We start from the raw sequence: 24703 nt of genomic DNA, 5'->3' as shown, positions 1-24703 counted from the left end.
AACTATTTCTCTGGAGCTGGATTCTCACTAACAACAAAACATTCTAGATCGGACTATACATGGAACCCCTACCAAAAATAGCCCATTAGAGATACTTTAAAATTAAGTATTAAATTTCCATTATGGATACTTACAGAATAAGACAGCAATAGGGAATTTTCATCCTTTTTTGTTGTTGATGATCACTATGAAGTTCTTGGGTGTCTATGAGTCTTTGGGCTCCTTGTTGTTTATTCATACTTGAGACTTTGTTCTTGAATGATCACAGATGTTGGGTTGTTTTTCTTCTAAGTAAAACCCAAGTGTTCCTGGACTTTCTGTACTCTCTGATCTGTTTCTGGTACAAAAATGAACATGTGCTTTTTTGAGATGTATTAGTCTTTTGCTTAAATATATCTTGATACGCTTTCACTTTTCAGACAAGCTAACATTATACATTTCCTAACTGTTTCCTGACTCAAGACTTAATTATATTTTGTTTTAGTGGTGTTCTCCTCCTGCTTCAGAATGCTTTGGTTCTGAACTGTAAATGGGACTGAGACTTATAATGATCTTTAATGGTTTAGGGGAAGCTGCCAGTCTCAATATCTTTGCTCTCCAAAGCGTTCCCTTTTGTCACCTGTGTTTCTTCTCCAGGTTCCATGCATGTTTTTAAAAAAGGAGGCACGTAAATATGTAAATAATGTTCGAGGTTAGGCAGCTGTAGCTGTGGAATGAAATCTTAGTGCTGGAGTACAGTAGCTGAATTAAAAGGTGTGTGGTTTTACTTGTTGGCATTTTGGTTGAGTACTATCAGCTGGAGATGTGTGAGTGGGTGGAAAGAACAGTAACGTGGAGTTCATGCTGAATTATGTTTTGCTGGAGGAAAGCTATTCATTAGTCTCATAGCTGGCACATGCCTCTTTATTCCTTCTCTAAAGTAGTATCTGACGACTTTGATGAAAAGGTTGATATGACATTAAGGAATTGGTTCTGCCTCATCTACTGATGTGCAAAAGCCTTTCTGCCCTTGGCAGAGCTGAGTGAGACACAGGCAGCATGCCAATCCTCACTTTGCTCTAGGAAGGGCACGCATGTGGTAAATGGTTCAGGGTTTGAGGAGCCTTGGCTCCGTCTCCGAGTGTTACAGTGGAGGTTAATGACGGTGTATCCAAGCTCAGCTCCGCCGTTCATCGTGTCTCCACCTACGCCCCTCCCTGGGTTTTTCAGGACTGTCCTAAGGACAAATACTCTTTCGTCATTGCTAAATTTAAAATAAATGTGGTGATTAGGAATAAGACTTTCAGAGACCAGTAAATTGTCGCTGTGCAGGAAAATTCCTGACTGCTGCACATTTCTCATGTGTCACTGGCTGGCTGCCTCGTGTCTGAGAATCTACCAGGGCAAGAAGGCAGGCTCGTGGTACAGGCCCTGGACAGGGTTCAAGCTCACTACAGGCTTTCTTCTGAATCACGGACAAATAACATTCACATGCCACAATTCAGTCATCTGACTTTTGTTTTCATTTATCTTACCACTGGTTTGCAAGTCCTGTTTGTAAGACTATTTAATTTGAGATGCTTTTGTCGTATGTATCAGTGGTAAAAATGACATATTTGTAAGATGCTTGTGCTGGGACAAGCAGAGAATGTGTTTCATTGTGATGTGCTAATTGATAATGTTTTATTAATAGACTTTTATTTCAACCACTTTTATGTTGGATTAGTGAAAAATTTTCCTCCCTTTGGGAAGAGAGAGAAAAGGAAAATATACAGCTCCTTTCTATCTGGAAACAGCAGTTATTATTTATTCCAGGCACATGAATAACCATTAATTTGTATTTTCTTACAGAGTAGGTAGGATATTTGGATAATGTGCTTTTTAAGTGTCTTGGCAGAATATACACATGATAGATAGTTATTTCAGTGCTGAACTAGCAACAATCCAGCTGGCTTTAAAGTATTAATATAGGTTTTACAGCTTATATCGTGTTGTCTTATGGTTGCTTTTGACACTTAAATTTGCCTTTGAAAATGCATTAGTTTATTCTTATCCAGTTACAGTTTGTATTAAGATTGAGAACAAAATACGCATTACTTCATACACCAAAGAGATGATCAAACTATATGAAAAATACAGTTGCACTGAGTGAAAATTATGAGATTGTTTTCAAGTGTTTGTTGTGCATTTGCAAGTTAAATTTTAAAAGTAGGAAAATGTATTATATGGGGGTATTTGGTTAGTGGGTTAACTGAAACTGCTCTTTAAATCAAATCAATGAACTGTCCCTGGAAGTAAATACATTTTCAAAAATGAAATGATTCTTTCTAATGTTCAAACGTAAGGATAAAGTATTTGTAGTGATTTCTTGGTAAATGCTTGTGGCTGCCACTGGTTGTTTGCTTTGTTGGATAGAGTCCCTGTAGTAGCTGGAACCTGATTGCCAGGTTTGGAATTCAGACTAATCTTGTGTGTCCTGTGTATTTGCCTGTGCTGCTCTTCAGTCAGCAAATAGCAAAGCTAAAACCTTACTTTGGTCAATATTTACAGACAAACAATCAGCTTGTTTTTTGACAAACATCCAGTTTGTTTACAATGAGGGTTTTTTCAGTATCATTCTTCACTTCTGCATTTGATATATGCACAGAACTGTCTGTATGCTTTTGGGAACAGTGGCTTGTAATGGATGTCAAATCATGTTTAATGTGAATATGGGGACAGAAAAACAGTGCTTTGTTGTTACATGTTGTTTTTGTTGTTGTTTAGTGGTTCACTGGTAGAACATCCAGCAAATCTTGAAAAAGCAAGTAACAGCATGGCTATTACTGCTGATCACTTCAGAATGTCTAGCACAGCCCATCTGGAAACAGCATTTTCTCTTATGTTAAACTATTAATTTTACAAAGAAAGCATGAGATTCAGTTTTATGAAATATGTTCAGGACGTAGCTCTGGGAAGATGTTAAGCAGAAAAAAGTGATCCAAAATTCATGACAAATTCTTGGGAGTGCAGGAAACTTAAAGTAACATTAAGGAATATTCTGCAGCAGAGCTTTGTAGTATTTTGTATTTTCTACGTGCCTGTGAAGGTTTCCCTTATGCCATAACACTGAGTTGTGCCATTTGAAATATTTGTAGGAATGAAAAATTCTAGAATGTAACAGCAACAGCAGTAAATCCAATTTTGAGAACCCAAAATCTTATGAACTTCTATTGCTTTTTTTTCTATTTGCAGACATGAAAGATACAATATGTGAAATTACCTAAAAGGAAGAATGTTCTAAAAAATACTCAGTGAAGGGGCAGTGAAAAGTAGAAAAATCATTAAAACCTTTATTTGAAATGTAGGTTTTTTGCTTGCAGAAAAATTCAGGGTTTGGGAGACTCATCTGCAAAGAGGAGGGTAACTGCTAATGTGGGTTGGTGTATCAGATTAGTTAAGACATCAGAAGATGTTCTGAAGGCTGTCCTTGTTGGGAGATTAAACTGAACACATCCAGGTTGGTGACAGGTGCCAGATGAGTATTGTGGGAACACTGGTGCACTCTTTTCAGGTGGCTTTTTGAGATTCAGTTCACTTCGAATCTGGAATTTTCTTATCCATAGCCCTCTTCCATGGTCTGAAGGCTGGACTACAGTATTTTGTAAACTGAGCAAGGAGTTTGAGAAATAATGGCTGTTCACATGTACACCCCGTCTGAGTCATATTTTTTGATCCTTCTTGCTGCTGTGGGAAAGTGAAGTTGGCTGTTTTCTTGTCTCTAGAGAAAAAAAAAAAGAAAAGAAATTTTAATCAGAAAATCTCCTTTGACTTAAAGGGATTTCAGACAGGCATAAAATGAACTGGGTATTTACAATGCTCAGGCTAGGTTTTTGAAAGGAGTTAAATGTGGGGTTTTTCTTCTGCAATTTTTAGGCAGAGAACATTGTATTAGAAATCGTGAGAAAAGAAGTAAGTACTGAACCACACCCTATTTTTAGAATGTGTTTTTGACGAATACTGATATTCTTTTTAAGGTGTTTCACATAAAAATTCTTACTCTTAGTAATGAATTGGGGTGTGAAAGCACCTGAAAAGGCTAATTAATTATCATAACATCAAATAAGCATCATTTGCTTGTTGATCAGGCAGAACTGAAGTCATTAATGCTATCAATAGAATGCTGTTTAATGAAAACAATAGCATTCTGATTACCCAACAGTGCCCAAGGACACTGTAAATTTACTGATAATTAAGTATTTGGTAACGCTAGTTGCTGTTCTGAATGAAATTTAAAATTAACAGGCCCTTCTGAGGCACACTTATAAATCTTTGTAAGAAAACATAAAGGCATTTGAAGGACACGAGTCAGTAATTTTCAGTGAATCATTTGAATGGGAGTGGGGCACATTTTACACCTTTGCCGCTGGGCTGTGTTGCTCCCAAGCTTTCTGGGGAGTGAATGTCTTGGTCTGGTGTGCTGGGAGCACCACAAAGACCTCAGTCTGTGACCACAGTGTGGCTTGCAGGACAGCTCTTGGGCCAGCAGCAGAGCAGTGGTGCTGGGTTTGCTGGGATGGAGTTTGACAGTCGCCACTTCCTCAGAAAGAGGATGTACAAAGCCTTCCTCAGTGACTGTAGAGATTCCTCCTGTGATTGCCCCCTGCTCTGTTGTAGCCACGTCAGGGGCAGGATAACACTTCTGCTTTGGTCTGGCTCCATGCATTTTCAAATTTCTACATCTAGGGTAAATTATATAACCACTTGCACCTGTGAACTTAGAACAGTGCTCAGTGAAAATGAGTTAAAAGATTATGAAACAATTGTAAGAGGAGAGCAAGAATTTATTAATTCACTTGAATGTTTCTGCTCATTATTTAAGAAATATGTTGTCAAATTTCTTTGAACATGAACCAAAAGTTATAGTCATAAATACAGCCTCTCATGGTCATGAAATCTGATAGCTGATTTCTTCTGTAATTAACAGAAAATATGGACAAGTGATGTTGGCAATGACTTTCATGTGAATTCTGTGCATTTCTGGTTAGAGGAAAAAATGAAATAGTTGAGAGAAGACATTGGATTTCTGGGAAAGCTAGGCTGCCCCTGATCTGCATTTAGTTAAAATCCATTTTGGTGAATGTTCTGAACAGATTTATTACCAATTAGCTTTATTTCTTTGCATTTATACAGCTATTGACTATGTTTTATGTACTTGATAGGAGTTTAGAGTGCTGTCATCCTGTTATGATGTAAACTCTGGAGAGCCACGGTATTGATCTGTTTTCTTCTTATGTATACCATTGCAAGTATTTTAATAGAAGCTTCAAAATAATTTCCACAAATTGGCAGTTGAACTTGTACATTAAAAAATAGATTTGTGATCAAGCACTGAAAATTCTTGAAATCTAAGCCGGCTTCTATTGCTGGAAAATAATTGCTAGATAGATAGTAATAAGCCAGACTACTTGATAGAAGATTGTGGAAATATTATTTTAAAATAAATAGTTTGAAGATGAATGAACAAAAATGAAGCCTCAAATGATGACATAGTTCAGATAAACTATTGAGCAATTACTACTGTTATTATTTCTTTATCATAAAACGGTTACATAGGAATTTATAAAAGGAAATTTGCTTGCAAATATTTTTTGATGATTATAGAACAGGGAAAAGAAACAAAATGAGTTTAGGAAAGAAAATTAGCAGTGATGGTATAAAATTAATAATCAGTGATCCAGAGCAAGGGCATACAATGAAAAATGCTTGATTTTATTGTTAATGAAATAAATTAATAGCAGTAATTGGCTAATTTCCTATCTTTCTTCTTTGTAGAAGAAACACACTTAAGAAATGCTACTTCTGCTGCTCCTGATGTAAAAATATGCTGTCTTGTCCTGAAAGTAAAATTTTTCATATCTTTCCTAGCACTGACAAAAGCAGGTGTTTGAAGGAGTACAAAATCAGATTAAGCTTGTGTGGTGCTTCCCCTGGCTACCGTCCCACCCTCCAGCCAGCCAGTGATGTTTGATTCATAGAGCTCAGTGAATTTCTTTTCCACAGTTTTGGATAGGCTCTATATAAATCCTATGTCGTTTTTTGGCATCCGCAGATGCCCATTGTAGGGAGTTTGGGGCATCCAGAGATAGTTGTGATTGCTCAGGAAAGCTTGGCAAAAATGCTAAGGGTAAGGGAAGGTAAGAAAGATGAGAAGGGGGAAGTTGTGGGATAGTGTGACAGTGGCTGAAACACTTTGACATTGCCTTTGAGGAGTGCACTGGCTTGGGGTGACACCCAAGAGGGGAGAAGCAATGCAGTGGGAGAAGGAATCCAGGCTTAACTCTTCTGGTCTTTATATATATATTTATATTTATATATGTGTGTGTATACAAAAATACGTATATATGTGTGTACATACACCTATATCTATATCTATATCTATAGATATGTATGTATGTATACAGAGTCATGAAAATGGCCAGCAAAAATGGGAAGCTGTGCAAGGCAGGAGATGAGGAGTGGTTGGATGAGAGGGCTTTTCTTTCTGTGTAGACAGAAGTCCAAGCTCAATAAATCTCACAGATATAGAGGCAGATATGACAAAACACATCCATAACTGAAGTTACAGTAGAGCTGAGAGCATGGCTGTGTGGGTTATTTTTTTTTTTTTTAACTTGCACTTGCCAGCTGAGTAACTCTCAATTTATTCTCTTTGATTATTTACTAAGCAACAGATTTTACTAGGCCCTTTTAACAATTAGTGATAATCCTGTAGACAGGGCTGTATGGAGATGTTTTGCCTAATTCAGGATTATTGTGCCTGGCTTTAGTGTAGCTTTAGCTGGTCTTGCAGCTTCCACTTGCCCTCCTGATGTTTTACTGCATGAAATACAGCAACTGTTCTGTTTTAAAAAGGGAAAAAAAAAATTGTCCTGTACATGACTTTCTAATTGAGTGCCAACCAAAACAAGATAAATGAAGCAGACTTGTTAAATGAAGAATTAATGGATGGAGCATGATCTGTCTCTGAGAAATTTGAAAGAAAGTCCTTAGAGTTTGTTATTTTTTCCTCATGTTTGTTTGCCCAGGCTGGGTGTGTGCTTGCACGGTTTTTGTGAGTTCATTAATGGGTCAGCTGTGGGCAGTTGTACATAACAGAACAGCCATATATGCCATTTGCTAATCTGATGCTCAGTAAAAAGTATGGAAAATAACATTGAATGTTACCTTCTGTTTCTTGCACATAACTTATAATTATGCAGTTACTTTTGGCAAATACAAAATGTCAGAGAAGGAGGAAGAATCACCATTCATTTCAAATGGAAATGATGCATAGTTTGGGGAGCCTTGGTTTTTGGTGATTTGCTTGGCACTTTTGCTACAAGTCAGTAATGTCAGCCAAAATAACGTCAATAAAACCAGGGCATGTTAATGCAGAGGTGATTAAGTGTGGAATTATGTTGTATGATTGCATTATCACGTCTGTAGTTGCTGAAAACCAGGTAGGGTCACATTCAAACACCTTAAATGGTCCTGCTGCTGTTGTCTGCTGTTTTACTGTGACCCTTCATGTAAGCTAAGCACCTGCCTCTCTTCTTTTAATGATGTTTACATCAATCCTGGAGCAGCCTTTCCAAGTCAGATTTTCATCCTCCCTGTAAACTGGTCTCTTACAGTAGCTGCCCTACTTCCCTGCCTGATTTGCATGTGCACTTTCCCACTTGTACCTATTTATATCTGAGACGTTTGCCAAGTGTTGGAGGCTCAGGTTGTGTTATCAATGTGAGTCTACCCCAGGTCCTTGGATTTGCTTCTGGCTCACTCCTTCATGCACTTCCAGACTTTGGAAGTGTAAGAAGTACTTTTCTTCTAATGTGTCAGTCCATGATAATCATGGTGGAGACCTGGGTGCTCTTCTGCTTGAGTTAAAGCCCCCACTTCTGCAAGGGGAAGGATTATCAAATTTTAGAGGCAGGCCAGGTGCTTGGGTTCAGGTCAGTTTTCACATTCATTCTGCAGTGCAGACACAAGCCTTGTTTTAATTCTGAGAGGGTTTATTGTTTTTCCAAGACTAGAGACATGCTTTCAGAACAGGAGCTTCTTTTTTAACCTTTGCTCCCTGTTCTGAATTTCAGCAACATCTTTTGAGGGAAATGGCTGTAGGTTGGCAAGACTTGTCAGCAGTTGGATGCACTTATTAAAGAGAGTACAAGAAATAGTTCACCTCAGTCAGAGGCTGAATAGGTCAAGAGATAACATGGAATTATGAATAAGAAGTGGAAAAATAGCCAGGGAAAAATACAGGGGCATAAGGTGCAATGTCATTTGTCAGGAAGATAGGAGGAATGAAGAAGCCTTTTCCCTTCTTCCCAGGCTAACTTCAAGTAGCCAAGTGCATCTTCTGTCTGTTGCTTCAAGTTCAATTTTTAGTCTATAACATTCTCTGCAGTGGGTGCAGAGGTGTGACTTCTGTCGTCTTCTGGATTGTGCTAATTGATTCTGAGTTTATTCAATTATATGGGTCGTGTTGGTCATTTAGGCAGTGAATATGAATGTGGTCCACATCCTTTCCTTACTTCATCTTATCTCTGGAAATTTTTGTGCCTTGACCACAAGGTAGGTATGGATGAATGGAATTACCAACATGACTGGAATGAATAAGGTGATTAACATGAAAATTGGAAATTAAAATAAGAATTGCTGTCAAAATAACATTCAAAATCAGCTAGTAATGTATGAAATAATGTTTTGGTTTTACAGATCATAAGATCGATGTTTCCACAGGTTTTTGGGTACTGTGGTTTCTGCATGGCATATCTAATTTTGGATGCTTCAGAGGATCCTGGTTTTGAGTGTTGGCTGCTCATCCTGCAGTGATTGGTCTCACATTGTCCATCAAGCTGCACGAATTCCCATAAAGTAGACCAAAAGTCTCTTTTATCACAGTTTACTTCCAATTCTTTGTCTGCATCCCACCTTCTTTTGTACATCCAGGTGGTGTTGTTGAGCTGTGGGGCACACAAAAGGGCGTGGATTGCAGTGAGATCCCAGGACATCCCACATGGATGACTTGTGTGAACACAGCAGTCCAGTGTGGAGGTACCATAGAGGGTTTCACCTCTTTGACTTCAAAACTTGCTCTTCCAGTCTATTGGTGGGGCATATGGCAGATACCTCCTAAGTGTGTCACTGAGCCTGCATCTCCTGCAGAGTCACAGCAGAGAAGGCAGGGAGCGAGGTAACTGGATTTGGCCTCTGGAGCACCAGTTAGGCCACTCTCCTAAATGCTGGGTCCCAGTCTCTGCTGAACAGACAGTGCCCCTTCACCTGAGCAGCTCAATCTCATCATCTCCCCCCCGCATTGAGTATGCTTAACATTCACCTGGGATGCAGGCAGAGGATAAAGCTCTGATCTTCGTTTTGAAAAAGAGAACGTTTCTCTAGTAACTGCTCACCATATGCCCTAATTTATCTTCAAGATTAGGGGTGGGCCCCCCTCACACCCCAAAGCACAGGGCATTGTGGTGGAGGGGAAAGTTTTTAATTAATTAGGATTTTTATATTATTCCTGTCTTAGTTGCTCTTTCCAGAACCTAAATGGTTAAAGTAGAAAATGTTAGTAATTTTGCTGCAAATAAATTGATCAGTATGCAAGACGGTTGTCACCGGCTGAATCATGGTCCACAGTTAAGGTAAACAGATCTGTGATGACATTTTCTGAGCAGAATACCAATGCTGCTACATTTCTTCCCAGAGGTTTCTGACTCTTCTTATATGCGGATAAAATTTCTCTCCAAGAAGGTTTTGTTCACAGGAAGGAAATAGCATCTTTGTAAGAGTCTTCCTTAAAGGTGGGATTTCTTATATTTTGTGATTTATTTGTAATCGTAATTCTGTCGAGAGCATGGCAAGGAATGTTTTTGCTTTTCTGCATATCCTCTCTGTACAGTAGATGTTTTTGATGTGCAGTCTATTTAAAGTGTCTGGCAATGGAATGCAAGTAAAACAGTACTAACAGAGTTATCAGGAACAATGAAAACGAGGGGGATTTTTTATATTCTTTGAGAGTGAGCTCTGTTTTATAATCTCTGTAGTTAATATGTAAAAGCAATGACTAAATATACAGCTAGATTTTTAGCATTAGTGTTTCTGTGAAGTATTTTTGACTACATGATGGCTTCATGTTTTTGTTGGCATATTCTAAAGTAAGAGCTATGATATAGTTTATTCTTAAATGTCTCTGTGCTAGGCAGAAAATCCCCCTTGCAATTGACTGCAATCAAAACCATTTAGCTGAGATGCATCTAACTCCCGTATGACTTCAGGGTAATGAAAAATACAGTTTCTAAAGAAGTTTTTAAAATCTGCTTTCTTAGAATATTTAAAAGAACATTTTGAAATCACTGTGTACGATGCTGTTGATGGGATTGGCCGCGTTCGTAATTCTGTGTTTAGCCTTAGATCCACATTTACTGGGAGTGATTGACATCTCAGCCATTCTGTGGATTAGTGGCTGGAAATCTGTCACATTTGTATTGATAAAAGTAGAATTTCCTCTCGTTTAGTCAGGTGTTGGTATCTGACTTTAGCCGTGTTTATTACAGTAGACACTGAAGGATAAAGGATCCCTGTGGAGAGCATGCTCAGTGGTACCTGGCACGGAATAGCAAACCTGGAACTGGTCCTCACAGCTCTTGTCAGGGATTCAAAGTCTCTGGGAGTCAGAAAAAACATTTCTCCAGTAGACTTTGGGTTTAAACCTGGCCCTGTCCACGTCTGCTGTATTTAGGCAAGGGGAGTATAGCTCGAGTGGCTGAAAATAGTGTAATTAACAGGACCTTTTGTAAGACAGACTTAGAAAGTCTTGTCATGAACAGCATTTTAAAGCTCAGCAGGATGCATGGCTGAGAGGAGATGCAGAGGGGGGCAGAGCAGAGGCCACCATCCCTGGAGCTGTGTGATGCTCCCTGTGAGGACACCTGGCCAAAGAGCTGCCCTTCTCTGGGGGATACCTCAGCGAGTCACAAATCTGTGTCAGAGAAAAGACAGAGCTGCATTTCAGGCACTGGATCTGGGGTGGGGCTCAAGATTTAAAGTTTTGGCTTGAGAGCTGTGGTTTAATAATTCCCTAGCAAAAAAGAGAAGTCCAGGTTCATCCTGGCATGCTGCACTTTTCAGTAATTCTTGCTCTGATTGGGGTTCTCGTGCACTTTCATGGTATCCTTGTGCAGCATTTAGCTTGCTCTTTGTGCTTTGCTTTTTGAAGTGCACAGCAGCTATTTCTTTTGCAGATCTATGTAACAGCTTGAGATGAACGTCGGTTTTGGGGAATAAATAAATCCCTGTATTTTATCCCAGTATTTTAATGTGTGTTTGCAGATTATCTTTTATTTCAGAAACATCCATGAATATTTTGGGGTCAACCTAAATATGACACTGAAGTAAAGTGTGTAATATCCAAACTTTGAATGTTCAGCAGTGAAATTAAGTCTGGACAGAAATGGAGGGACTAATTCTGCTTTTACATTGTTTCTGAATTAATGTGGCTCCTCAGGGATCCCCAAGATGAACATAAATATTAGTGGCAGGATCTGGCCTGCTCCCAGACATGACAGTGATAAGACAAGAGCTGTTAAGTGTTGTCCAGCTGGAGGAATGTTCACTAAAGATTGCGAGCGTTGTGCTGGGTTTTGTTCTAATAACATTTCTGTGTTCTTTGGCAGATCTCTAGGAACTCTCTAACCTCCAAATGAAATACCGCACGCATTTGTTCAGCAAAAAAATTATTTCTATTTGACACTAAGAAACAATAACACTTTTAAAGATCATAAAGAAATTTTTCAGAACTCCGCCTTGATGGTTACAGATGATTTTCAAGAATGTTCAGCTTGACCTTGCTTCACTTCCTGAGAATTGTCCCCTTACATTTGTGCTTTATTTTTGGGTAGAGTAAGCAATGCTTGTTTATTTCCATTGGCAGAAGGAAGTCCATTCTTTGAACATTCAATCTCAGAAAGAGCACCATGTTTCCCAACACTTATTGCTGATGAAACACTTCTGTGAGCATCCGTGATAATGTGTATCTGGACATGGGTTTAGATAAGCCTGAAAACATGATCTTTATGATTGTTGACTCAGCATGTCTTTTTTGTTGTTGTTTTTGTTTGTTTGTTTCTTAAATATATCTGCAACCAACTTGATGCTGCAGGTCTGGGCTTCCATACTAATTTATGCTCCAACAGAGTGGCTGGGACTGCCCTAAATTTATGTAACTCTTCAGAATTGTGAGGTACTCTTAAGACTTCCTTATGTTACTTTATTCTTTTGGTCTGTGTCTGATGCATTCTCTGGGGTTTTTTTGTTTTGTTTATGCTAATAGGCTCCTTGGGATGCTTCTCTACCACAGTATTTCTATCTGAGACTCCAGTTTATGAATGCCATTTTTTTCTTCTCTCTCTTGTTTTCTTTCCAGAGCATACATAGGCAGATATCTTCACATGTTTAGTCAGAGAAGCACCCGATTGTTCCATCAGATTTTGCTTTTGGCTCTGCCTTCCCAGGTTGGCCCTTGTTTTTGAGATAACATGTCAATGTTTTTACTTTCTTCAGCAGGCATAATTTATAAACATAAAAATATCATCAAGATCTGCTTCTTTTTTTATATTCTTATGAATGAGTAGAGATGAAAGTAATTTGGGAAGCAGTTCATATCCATTCCTTCTTCTATCCAGATGTTCTTGTGGCCTTCAGCTCTTCTGAGTTAAGTTCTTACAGCCACGATCTATTGTTTACATTTCTGTATAGCCGTCCAACTGGGATAGAGCTCCTGACACCCAGCTGGCTGCAGCTGAGCACTGAGATCCTTTTGTCATCTCTGTCCCTGGAGTCCCCCTGCAGTGCTCCGGTGTCACCGTTGGAACACCAGGGTAGTGTGTGAGGAGCTCCACTGCTGCCCTGCCTGGGTCAGGTTCAGGGTGTTCCATGCTCCATGGTGCTGTTCCCTCAGAGTTGCTTTCTTTGCTGTGTGGCTTGAAAGAGACCAAAGCCTCTTGGTTTCTCCATCAGCAGAACTTTTAATTCTGTTGTTTCAGGGGAGAGAGCCTGGAAGGCTGACTGCTTTTCTCAGCAGTGTACCTCGAGCAGCTCACGAGAGCTGCAATAGCTCACACTGTGGGTGATGTCTCTGACATGGGAAGCTCTGAAATGGAAAGGTAAATTGGGTGTCTTACACACTGATAGGTGTGCAGATCTGTCACAACTGCACCACACTGCTGCAGAATGGAAAGTCTTGTGATTTGAAGGCCTGAGCCTTTCCTCCCTCTTAGCTGAGCTTTCATGTGGATGAGTGTCAGTGCGTCCCCTGATTTTTTTTTCTTCTTGTGCTCTTATCTTGGAAGTGGAAGTTTTTGAAGACCTCCTTCTAGAGCAGTAAGTACAATGAACTTGGTTTCATTCTCCCAAGACTGTGAAGACTTATCTGAAGGCTGATTTGTCTAAGAAATTAAGTTATTGCACTGTCTTTGATGTGCAATTCTGTAACATCAAGATATCTACACGGTAATTCTTTAGCTTATACCGTGATAGACACATGATCTGTTTGTAGTAAAATATATTCTTTCATGTGTTTTTGGACACTGACATAACTGAACCTCTGCTTTGGCCATTCCTTTTAATTTTTTTTCCCTCTTTATAAAAAATACACAGTTCTGTTTGTCCTTCCTACTTGAATCTTGATAGCTGCCCTTGCCTCTTACATTTTCATATGTGTAAGGCTGAAAATACGTGCAGAAAAACAACTCATTCTGCCTATCCACAACCACCTAAACTGGACAACGATCAAAACTATGTCTAGATCTTCCTGACTTGTCAGGAGTGAGAGCAAGGGCTCTACAGAAAGGTTTGCTCATCCTGTTTTGGATGCACCTCTAAGCATGGAATGCATAAAGGAGAGAAAGGGGGCTTTGTTTCATTGTTTGGGGAAGCTGTAAAGTTACCTGAAACAATTAGTTTTGGCTTTTGGATGCAACCCTTGGTGTGTTTTTTCATCATCTTTGGTTTAGATTGAGGAAAATGAGGTTACAAGAGTTTCTCAACACAGTATAGTATTGTTTTACTCTTAAAATATTGCTCAGAGATGATCTGAAATTGTCTTAGTATCTCCTTGATGATCTGTATGAAAATGTGTTTCTGAGTGACGGGGACACTTTGCAGGTAGATTTATTATGGTTTTTACCATCTGCTTTAATAAATGAGTGAGCAGAGCATTTCAGAATGACCTTCGGTTCTATCCATGAGAGACGAGTTTGAATGTTCTGAGTGAATTATGTGCATTAGACAGCTAAGGGTACTTATTCTGGAAGTAGTGATTTGCCAGTTGTTTGCATGCTGATGCTTTTATTTGTCTGGAGATATGCTAATGTGCTTTAATGTTGTATTTCCACATAGCTGCAGCTTTAGCCACTTTCTGTGGTGTGGGGGCATAGGCAGTAGTCTCATTGTTTGGCCTTGCAGACTTTGTTAAAAAATATTGGATTGCTCTGTTGCTTTTTAGTTGGAAAGGAGTTAATAAAACTAAATGTACTAGAAGAAATCCATGAAATCAGTGAACAGATAAAATGTTATTATTTGAAATGCATAATGTTGCATAATGGATGTGTATAAAGTGTGGCAGAGATGGAAGTGCTCTCCAGACATAATGAAAGAACATGGATTCCTGTTTCCATAATTGAAGTTATTTCATACTTATCTGTTGGGGAAAAAATAGCAGGATTTTTTAAACAGATTTACTTTCCATTAGTAATTATATTTAGCTGTAGCTCCAGATACCTTGCCAAGTCTTTTTTTTTTAAAGTTGGAAGGAAGATGCATTTTCTTTCAAGATAATTAAATGTTTTGACTGTAGATTTTTCCTCCAGAGTGAATAAAGTATATGTGCATTAGAGAAAAGTTTTAATTGCTCATATAGTTTATAAGAGTTATATGGAGGAAAAACATTCTTAATCCCATGCTTAATAATGGGATTGAAGAAAAGGGTATAAATATGTTATATTCCACTTTTCTTTTTTGAATTATAATGGACTGTTATTAATAGACTTCAGAAGTACTTGCCATTAGTGGTCTGAAAGCCATTGCATAAGGTGAGCTTTTGCAGTTTCTCACATCAGAGTTTTGAGGTTTGATTAAACCTGTGGCTATACCTCGAGCCCTGGCAGAGGGATAAATATCAGCCTGGATTTTGGGCGCAGTTCTGCTCTGCAAGACACCAGACAGAAATGCAGGAAGCCTTTGAGCTCTTCCAAGTTCACTCTGGGCCTCGGAATGCCTCCAGAATATAAATAATAAAAACCAGTATCACCTGATAATTCATCTCTGCTCTCAACTCTTGGCCTCTCTGCCAAACTGAGTTTTTGAACTTTTATTTTCCTTGGTACCCTGGTACCATGATCCACAGCTTCATTTGCCTTGGTGATTCAGCTCTGCATTTCTGTACAAGCACTTTAACTGTTGTAGAAGGTTGTTGGCCTTGATCTGACAGCTTCTTTGAGACTTAAAATGAGACCCATTAGGTCAGTGGAATTACAGAGATATCTGCCTGCAATTCTCTCTGTCTCCCAGGCACACTATAATGTCTGTTGATCTAGCTGGGCTTTTTCTAAAGGATCTGTGAAACTGCTGGGTTTTAGTGGGAGAGCTTTACTTTTCCTCAGAAATAAAAAGGAAAGATTTCTCTGTTTTGGGAAGGGCCTGTCTCTAATGTTATCAGCAGAAGTTTCTCCTTGAAGGTAATGGATTAAGGGATTTCCCCCACCTCTTCCCCTACCTCTGCCTTACAGAAATGGCATCAGACATTCCTGGCTCGGTGGCCTTGCCAGTGGCTCCGATGGCGAGTGGACAAGTGAGGATGGCAGGATCCATGCCTTCCAGAGGAGGAAAGCGTCGCTCTGGGTAAGCCATCTCCTTTTTTTTTCAGGTCTGAAGCTGGAAATTACTTGCCTTGGAAAAGTCAAAATGCACCTGTATATATGTGTGTGTTTATTATGTAATGTTGTATTTATGTAAACTGCATTATGACATTAGTCACTGATGTTTTGTTTTTCTCTTCAATGCATCTGTTCTTCCTGCGAGATCAAACTTGCTGATAAGCATATGGCTTGTTGTTTTGCTTGTTTCAAAAGATTTCCAGGTTTGGCAAAGCATCCAGAAAGGAGTTTGCATCCTGTGGCTGTTGTAGATATAGTGAATGGGTATTGCCTATATCTATTTAATCTCACAGAGATTTATCAAGTGAAAAAAGGTAGCAAGATTGCAAATGCAGACTTACGCAATTTCATCTGAAGGTTACACTTGGAATCTCTTAAAGAGAGGCCTATTAAAGATGTTTTCTTTATAGTTCCAGGTACAGAAATACCATGAGAGCTCACTCTTCAGAGATTGTGGATCATGATATTCTAGGTCTCACTGGAAGCAGCACAGTCTTCTGGGAGGAGGGCCTGAATCAAATTCAGCCCTTACACAAGCTTGAGGGCTCTGCTAAAGAAGAAAATTTGTTTTGTGTAGTGTCAGAGGCTGATGTGGTGTCGGGGTAGTTGCCCACATCAGATTGCTCTGTGGCAACTCATAGTAAGTCTCTGTATTAGAAGAAAAGTGTAGCGAGAGCTTGGGAAGAGCAGAAAACTACTCTCTAGTGTTACCAACTCCCTCTTGTTTTTATCAAAGGTTGATCACAAATAGTAATGGTCTTCGGATGATGTTTTCTCAGAGGTAACTGATCTGAGAGTCTCTTGAAAAGAGATTAATTGGTCTTATATTTAGTCCTAAATCAGAAAGTGGTGGGGCTTAACAGGATCGACAGTGAGTGAAATCTTCACTGGCGAACACCTAAGGAGGACATTATTCCTGGCAAGAGCTGCTCTAGGGATTGTTCACCAAGGTATGTTGCCAGCTTTGTGTGTCTGCTCCAGTAACAGTGCTGGAGTCTCAGTCTTGGAGTGAATTAACAAGGGGAAAGGTTGAGCTTGCCTCGAATGCGGAGCGAGGTTGGTGTGCTGTGAACACTCTGGATGGTTGTTCTGAGGGGTGTTCCTTTGGACAGAACAGTTTGAATATCTTCCCCCACTGAGTGCCCTTCTTATGCTCAGCTAACTGTATGAAATTGGTTTGAGAAACTCCTAAAATCTGTCTTTGACAGGCGTCACATATTATTTTCAAGCTGCTCAATGAGAAAACCTTTTTAAACTTGCACTCAAAAGAAAAGACAAAGCATTAACATCTTTTCATTGCTATCTAACATAGATAAGGTTTTGTACTTGAGTTGCAGGATATTTGATCTCTTTTTTGATCATAAACCATGTCAGCTCTGAATATCAGTTTGCAATTCCCTGTTGCCAAGGTTTGATGCTGCTGACTGTGAAATATTGTGATATTAAATACGGACTTGATATTAATTGAAATGCTTTAACTGTTGCATTTCAAGTATTGTCATTTATTTGTAAGAAGGTGAAGTGAGGGGAGGGTGGGAGGAACATTAAATCAAATTATTTTAAATGTCTATAATGTGTTAATTCAGTGAGTAAATTAGTATAGATTCACTTTTATACCTGGATCGTGGTATTTCATCTGTGCACTATAGCTTTGAACTAATTGCCTTTCTCCAAGCCTGAGCTGAGACTGCTTTTTTTTATTATTTTTATAATTTTTTTTTAATGTTCGCTCTGTGTATTCAGACCTTGAGGGAAAGAATGCCTGCTGTGTCTAATTCCTCTGAGCTTCTCTTTGAACAAAGTTGCGACTAACACTTGGTCCTTTCACTGCTGTTCTGGTGATACATCTTTGTACACCTCCATCCTTGGGCATTTTAGGAGTGTTCTGTGTCAAACATAAAGGAGTGGAGCTAGCACACACAGCCAGCTTTCCCAGTTTTGGTTATCTCTGAAAATTGTTTCTTTTTTCATAATTGCTGAGGCAAGCTGGCAGAATAATTGCTGTGTGGACTTGAATATAGATCAGTTTAAACTCACTGGCTGTCCAGAAGGTGTTTCTGCCGTGTCGGCATTTGGCTTCATTGACAGCTTGGAAAAATATTTTTCCTTTCTATAAATTATACCCACTACTTCATAGAAAAAAGTGACAGCATAATGCACTGCAGTGGTCAATGACTGCCTTGGATTAATGCACCCTCAGTTCTTTATTTAATGTGGTTTTAATGCAGGCTTTGCTGTATTAGAGGATAAGGGGCTTTTTTCACCTTCCTGGGCTGTCTGTACTTGGGCAGGGAGGGTTGGTTTTTTTTGGATGAGCTGTTTTCAGTTGCATTGGTTTTGTTTTGGTTCACAGTGTCTTGCCTTTTCTCTGAACCAGAACTACCAAAATCTGGGGAAAAGAGACCTCACTCCACCATTCTACCCCTCAAAATTGTGCTCAATAAAAGGCTGTAATACAGATCCCCATCTGCTTCTCAGCTGCATTTGCTCCTGACCATTCCTGCCTGCCCTCCTCCTGCACTGTGTAATCATGGCAAGCATCTTTTGACATTTCTTGGGAATTTTACATAATAATTTTGTTGCAGTGTTGAAATCCTCTCACATGTCAATGTTTTAATATGTGCAGGTCCACCTTGTTGGAGGCATTTTGGTTTCTTGGTTTTTTTATGAAAATATTTCTAATTAAGAATAATTAATTTTTAAAAGTATTTTTATTACTGTATTTATGGTAGCCACACATCTTCTAAGGAAAATACATTTTAATAAGTACCTTATGCATCAGGCCTTTTCACGATTGATGTGAACAGTATGAAAGAGGAAAACAAGATTTATGCTGTCTCTTCAAAACAAAAGAGCATAGTGCAGCTCTTTTTTAAAGCCTTTTTTAAATGGGAATTTTAAATGAAGATAAAAGATAGTCTTTCTGAATCTTCCGAAATGATGTCATTTGTCTTCTGGGAGGCTGCTTCTACTGTTTTGCTAATGTGCAGTATATTCTATCTAAACAGAAGATCTTATCTGTCAGGGTATGAGGAGGTTGATGGAATATTATTTTTACGTGTTCTGCTGTGTTCTACTAAAGGTTACAACTGATTCACTGCCTTTCCTTCTGCCTTGCTGTAAAGCAGACACAATGGATCAGGCAGGACAGTGGAATCAATGACTTTATATCTGGGGGAGTTTCTTTTTAATGTTTCAAAGGGTTTTTCATTTTGCACAGTGAAATTAGGAAATGTGTTATTAACAAAGATGGAACAGTGATACATTTGCTCTTGCATTTTTTTAAAGTATTGCTATTTTAAATTAAATTTATGTTCAATTTCTGTATGAAATAAAGGAGTTTGGGTAGTTTAACAAAGCAAAGGCATTATTTAAAGACTTAGTCTGGTGCAGACTGATGTTATACCCTATGCATTCAGATTCTGCTGTGATGAGCCCACTGTAAATGTGGGAGGTGTTACCTGAGGATATTAACCCATCAAGAATCTCCTTAAGGAAGAAGCTAATATCCAACCATCGAAATAAATAGGTGTGTTAGTCACCCTCACTCCCTCAGAGGTGGTGATACAGTGCAGGCAGCAGGATCAAGCCTTAAACTGTTATCATCATCAATTCATTGTATTCCAGTAATAATAAACCAGATTAAATGCAGTACAGCTAATATTTGATTTTGGGGAAAGCCCATTCCTTAGCACTCAGCTGGAGTATTTGGCTGGAAGCTAAATAAATCATAGAATCATATCCACAAGGTATGTGATCTCAGTGTACTGGAGAGGAAGGAAAAGAGTAACAAAATTAATCTGTCCCAGATTAAACCAGTGTCTCATAAAGTCCCTGAAGAAAAGGCTTTCCCCCACAGGTGTATAACTTTTTCTGCAGCCCTTTCCACCCAGTTTGAAACTGTTTCTCTCGGGTGTGTTTCAGCTGCCAGTGAAACCAAGTGAGGGCGTGCCTGATGTGATGCTTTTGTGAGTAGCTTCAGGTGGAGCCATCCCAGTGCTGCCCTCCACTTGCAAACAAACAGCTCTCCTTAACATTGACTTCTGCATTTTCAGTGCAGGTAGAAACATTCCAGTTCATATAAATGGGAAGATTTTTCTGGAATGTCACATTATTGCATGTGGGGAGGAAGCAGGTAGGTGAGAGGAGACCCTGGGCTGTACCACATGTGTAAATGTTGAATTTCTGGGAGTGCTGCAAGTGAATCAAGGGGGATTCAGGCTGCTGGTGGCAGCCCTGAGGGCCACATCTGAGGTGGCAGCAGCAGCTGGGTCCTGCCTTAGCTGCAGCCCTGGCAGAGGTGAGGCCAGTGGCCACTGGGGGTCGGTGGTGTTCTGCACGAGGCAGCTGAGGGACCGCGGACCTTGGAACCGGATTTGGTGGTAATTGGGTGAGCAAAGATGTAATTTATAGTGAAAGCGACCATTGCATCAAAGCTGAGCAAGTTAAATACGCAGCTTTTCTTAAAGCTCTTTGGGGAAAATGGTTTTCTCTTTGCTTCCTCCAGAAATGAATAATCACTGTTACCATCTGGAAAATATTATTGTAACTTTTCTAGAGCCATGTCCAATTCCTGTGCTGACTTGCTGCCCTCATTCCAATTGTATGGAGGTTGCTGTGACTCAGACACATCTTTTATGGGCCAGGCTGTCTTGGTTCAGAATTCAAGAAGGAAGAATTCAGAAGAATTTAGGAAGGCAGTGCCTGACTGGCACTTCTACTTCTCTATGCTGATGTAGTTTTAGAGACTGGTTTTGCATCTTTGTTCTCACACTCTGGACATACAAATCACAATTTGTCATTGGTAGGAATGACAAATTAATACTGAAATAAATATCATTGTCACTTTGAAGGGTTTTTTCCCTTAATAGGACTTATACCCCTTAATGTGTACAGTGTTAGAGACATGGAATGTGTAGTTGTATGAAGTTTTACTGCACTGAAAGGTTGGAAAGTTTAGAGTGTTGAAGAAATCTGAGAAAATGTTTGCAAAACAGAACTATAATTTCCTATCTACACAAATTAAAAGTGATTGATCAAGGTCTGTATATCATACTAATGTATTTTTTATTAAAATAAATACACTAATACAATAATTGTATATGATAGTTTTATATCAGCTTGACTTTTCACTTTAATGGCAGAGTTACAGCCTTATATTTGGGGATATAAATATTTATCCACCTCTTTTTAGAGGTATAAAATGTCTAAAATGCTTTGTAAATTACACTGTTGTATAACTTTGTAGTGATAACGTCTATGATACAATCACACTGCCTAATCAGAATCTAATTTAGATGTCTAAATAAGGAAGATAATCTTCCTAGTCTGTCTGTGTAAGAAGTGAAGAAAGAGGTTCCTGCTGTTTGTGGCTCCCTGGAGGAGCCAAACTGGCGGGCTGGGATTTGGCCCAAAGAAGAACTCAGCTCTTCCACAGCCTTGAGAAGGTCTGGGACATAAATCAGCTGATGAGCTGCTCCTAGGTCTGGAGGGGATGAGCAAGACTGGAATCCTCAGTCGTTAACACCTCTAGGCAAAATCTAACAACACTGAGAGCAGCTGGCTTGAATGTTCATGCCACCCTTGCCAATGCCTTCATTGCTGATTTGGAAATCTTGCTTTTACAGAATGGACTTTGATGATGAAGATGGGGAGGGGCCCAGCAAATTTTCAAGGTGAGCATTTACAGGAGTTGGCCAAATCACTGACTTCTTTCAGTGGGGAAAGATGGCTGTCTCATTACTGATGTTTGAAAATCAATATAAATACAGGTGAAGAACTTGACAACAACTAAGTCCAAATATCAGTTACTCTTTTTATCAGCTCCCTCTGAAAATTAGGCATTCTGGCAGAAACCTGCCTAATGTAGTTATTGGCTTATAAAGCTGACAGTGTGCGTGTGTCACAATTTCACTCTGCAGCTATATCAAATGAGAAAACTTGTGATTTTCAGCTTAGTATTTCAACTGCTGTAGATGGACCTAAGTTATTTGACATTGCTGAAGTTGTCTTTCAGCCACTGAAAATGAAATTTCATTTCTAATTTATTTCAGATGTTAATTGCTTGTTAAGCCAATTTGGCAGATCCTAGAGGTGGATTGTTTTTTTAAAGTTAATGAGCTTTACATTATGTACCATTAGGTGTAACTGAATAGTAAAAATTGACAAAAAAATGTTAATTAACATGGAATATTCAAAGTTAGAAATAAACAGTAAAGCCTCATTGCCATTTTTTCTTTTTCCCTTTATTTTTCCTGGTCACAGTTTGCATTTTTTCATTAGAAACCAAGCAGCTGCACTGAGGGGTGTCGATACTTTGAGGGCTCTGGGTAACTGCTGATTATCCACATTGTAATTGCAGCTCTGTAGCAGCAGCAGTGTTGAAGCACAGCTGTCACTGTAGGGTTTAACAGAGTTTTTCCAGTCAGAAAGAGAAGTGTGCTGAACATACACTGTGGCACCATATCATAATTTACTGGACAAGACCAGCAGCACTCCTGTTTGGTTGATTTCATCTACAGAACCAGGCCCTGGTGTTAAAACTGGTGATTTGAGGGCTTAGTCCTAATATTAGCTAGAAGACACATGTTAAGGGAACAAGATTTGTGAGGAATGGGAGCTGATTTGTGCCTGCACAAGCATCAGGGTTTCTGGGCACGCTGATACATATGTGTTGGTCCTTCCCCATTCTGGTTTTGGCCTTTCAAAATTTGAGTTGAGCCAATAATTCCATCGCTCTTAATGGAGAGGTGTGCTGTGATTAGATTCAGTTGATTTTAGGTGTCAGATCAAAATCTGATATTTAAGTCTTATTTGTATAGACCCCAGATTGTTCTGTTTTTAGAGAGTACAGAAAAAACATGCAGACACCCAGGGCTACGTTCAGACATCCTCTTCTAGTTGTTCCCTTCTCCAGATTGCTCACATGACTTATTCCTAGATTGTTTCGATCAAAATTATTTAGTTATCAAAGAGCTGCTGTTTAAATGTTGAAGCTAACCCAGCTGGCTTTGACCAGTGCCTGAAGGAGCCTGTGTGCAGAGGTCAGCTGGGAGACTGGAAGGGAAAAGCCAGTAGTTGGAGGCAATAACATCCTCAGCCCTGTCAAGCAGAGAAGGATGAGTAGCCAAGCCCCAGGCTGGTGGGAGCACAGGAGTAGTGGTGCTAGCACAGTGCTCCATGGCAGGTGACACACTCTGGTCCTCAGGGCTTCCAGCTCAGCTCAGGTATCCCTGCATGACCCCTCATCTCACACAGAGCCTGTGCATGTGCTTCCCCTGTAACATGCCCACTCCTCCTGAATTGGTCTTTTTGCTGAAAATTACTTGGGTCTCAGTCTGTTCTCCGGGCAGAGTCAAGGGGAATAAAGTGGCATTGTCACTTGAATGTTCTGAGGGTGCTGGTGTTGAACACAACATAAAGAAGTACAGCTCAAGGCTTGCTTAAGCTTTGTCTTCACTGTTTGAATGAGGAATTTGCATAGGTGAATTCCTTAAAAATTGTTTTAATTCATTTCAGATAGAAAAAAAGAAAAAGTTCATTATTGATTTGTTAGAAGAGGAAAAACATGCTTATTTAGGCTGTATTACGTTTTTAGCTAATACATGGGACCTTCATAGACTGTCTGTTGTATATAAATTACATCATTCTAGAAAGGTGTAATTTTAGTAGAAAATCTCATTTAACTGTTCTTGAGCAGTTGCAGTCTTCACTTCTAGAAAAGCTATTACCTTATTTTTGTGTTTTCCAAAACATACATTTTGTGTTTTGGAACTAGCAGTTTCATTTCACACAAATGAGTCTTTCCATAACTATGCTAGCAAAATCGAATTTAAATGATTCGTGAGTTTTTTAGGAAAGAGAAGGAGAAGCAGCATGTCATTTTTTACTGAAATGTCACGTTGCTGCCTGTCTTTGGGACAATGCTTCAGAAACAGTGAAGCTTTAGTCCCACAGGATGAAAGTCCCATTGGTCTGGATTTCCTCCACAGAGATGTTGCTCAAACACCACACATCCCTGGCTGGGCATCCAGCTTCTGTTGATTTGAGTAGGAATGAGGTACCTGTTTACTTCTAGGGAATTGAGCCAGTTTAAATTTCACTTCTGTTTACAGAGCAGTTTCACCTGCCTGCCTGCCTTTTGCCAGCCTCCACGACAGTCAGTGCAGTGTCTGTACCTACAGAGCTTTTTCCTGAAGGCTCCCTTCCATAAGGCATCGCCCTTCAGCCGTGTCTCTGCCCTCCCGTGTTATCTGTAGACCATCAGTGCCCTCTGCTGAATGGAGGGAGCTGTGGTTGCAAGCTGGAACAGATACACCCATTCACTTCCAGCACAGCAATGAATATTTCATGCTCTGCTGTGGATAAAAGCTCACTGGTGTTTTCTGTACTGGTGCTGCTTGTAAAGTTTCCCAAGAAATCAGTGTATGTCAAAGTGTTTGCTTAAATCCACTGAAATGTGTCTTCTCTTTTTGTAAATATACAAATGAAGTTTCTGGATTGGCATGGCTTGGATCAGGCTCTGTGTTTTCTTTGCTGTATCATTCTCATTCCCTTGTTTTTCTTGCTGTTATTTGTAATGGTTTGCAGTTGTGAATTTTTTTGCTTTCTGCTGTGTGTTGGCTATCATGCAATGCATAACCCTTGTTGATTGATGTACTATCTTTTGTTTCTAGGTATGATGGTGATCAAATCACTGGTGATAAGGAAAAGTTTGCAAGGTAGGCGTGTCCTGTAGAGCTCTTCTGCTGAGAGAAAAGAGGGGG

At 39.4% G+C, this 24703-nt stretch overlaps 1 protein-coding gene across 4 annotated transcripts in view; it reads left to right on the top strand.

Annotated features, from left to right (window-relative positions):
- The window catches only part of ARNT2 (aryl hydrocarbon receptor nuclear translocator 2), a 97196-nt gene that overhangs the window by 8682 nt on the left and 63811 nt on the right, over nucleotides 1-24703 (top strand). The window contains exons 1-4 of one of the 4 annotated variants that reach the window (XM_053954799.1): nucleotides 9789-9809; nucleotides 15792-15903; nucleotides 21566-21613; nucleotides 24614-24658. In XM_053954799.1, the coding sequence (XP_053810774.1) occupies nucleotides 15794-15903; nucleotides 21566-21613; nucleotides 24614-24658 (203 nt within the window). In that variant the 5' untranslated portion in view covers nucleotides 9789-9809; nucleotides 15792-15793. Of the gene's footprint in view, nucleotides 1-9788; nucleotides 9810-12176; nucleotides 12248-15791; nucleotides 15904-21565; nucleotides 21614-24613; nucleotides 24659-24703 lie in introns of those variants that run through there. The other 3 variants (XM_053954800.1, XM_053954798.1, XM_053954801.1) reach the window with 3 other exon arrangements.

The sequence above is a fragment of the Vidua chalybeata genome, chromosome 13, assembly GCF_026979565.1.
Source record: "Vidua chalybeata isolate OUT-0048 chromosome 13, bVidCha1 merged haplotype, whole genome shotgun sequence".
Classification (NCBI taxonomy): Eukaryota; Metazoa; Chordata; class Aves; order Passeriformes; family Viduidae; genus Vidua; species Vidua chalybeata.
Note: the sequence above shows the minus strand (reverse complement) of the source record. Positions and strands in the feature narration are given on the sequence as shown.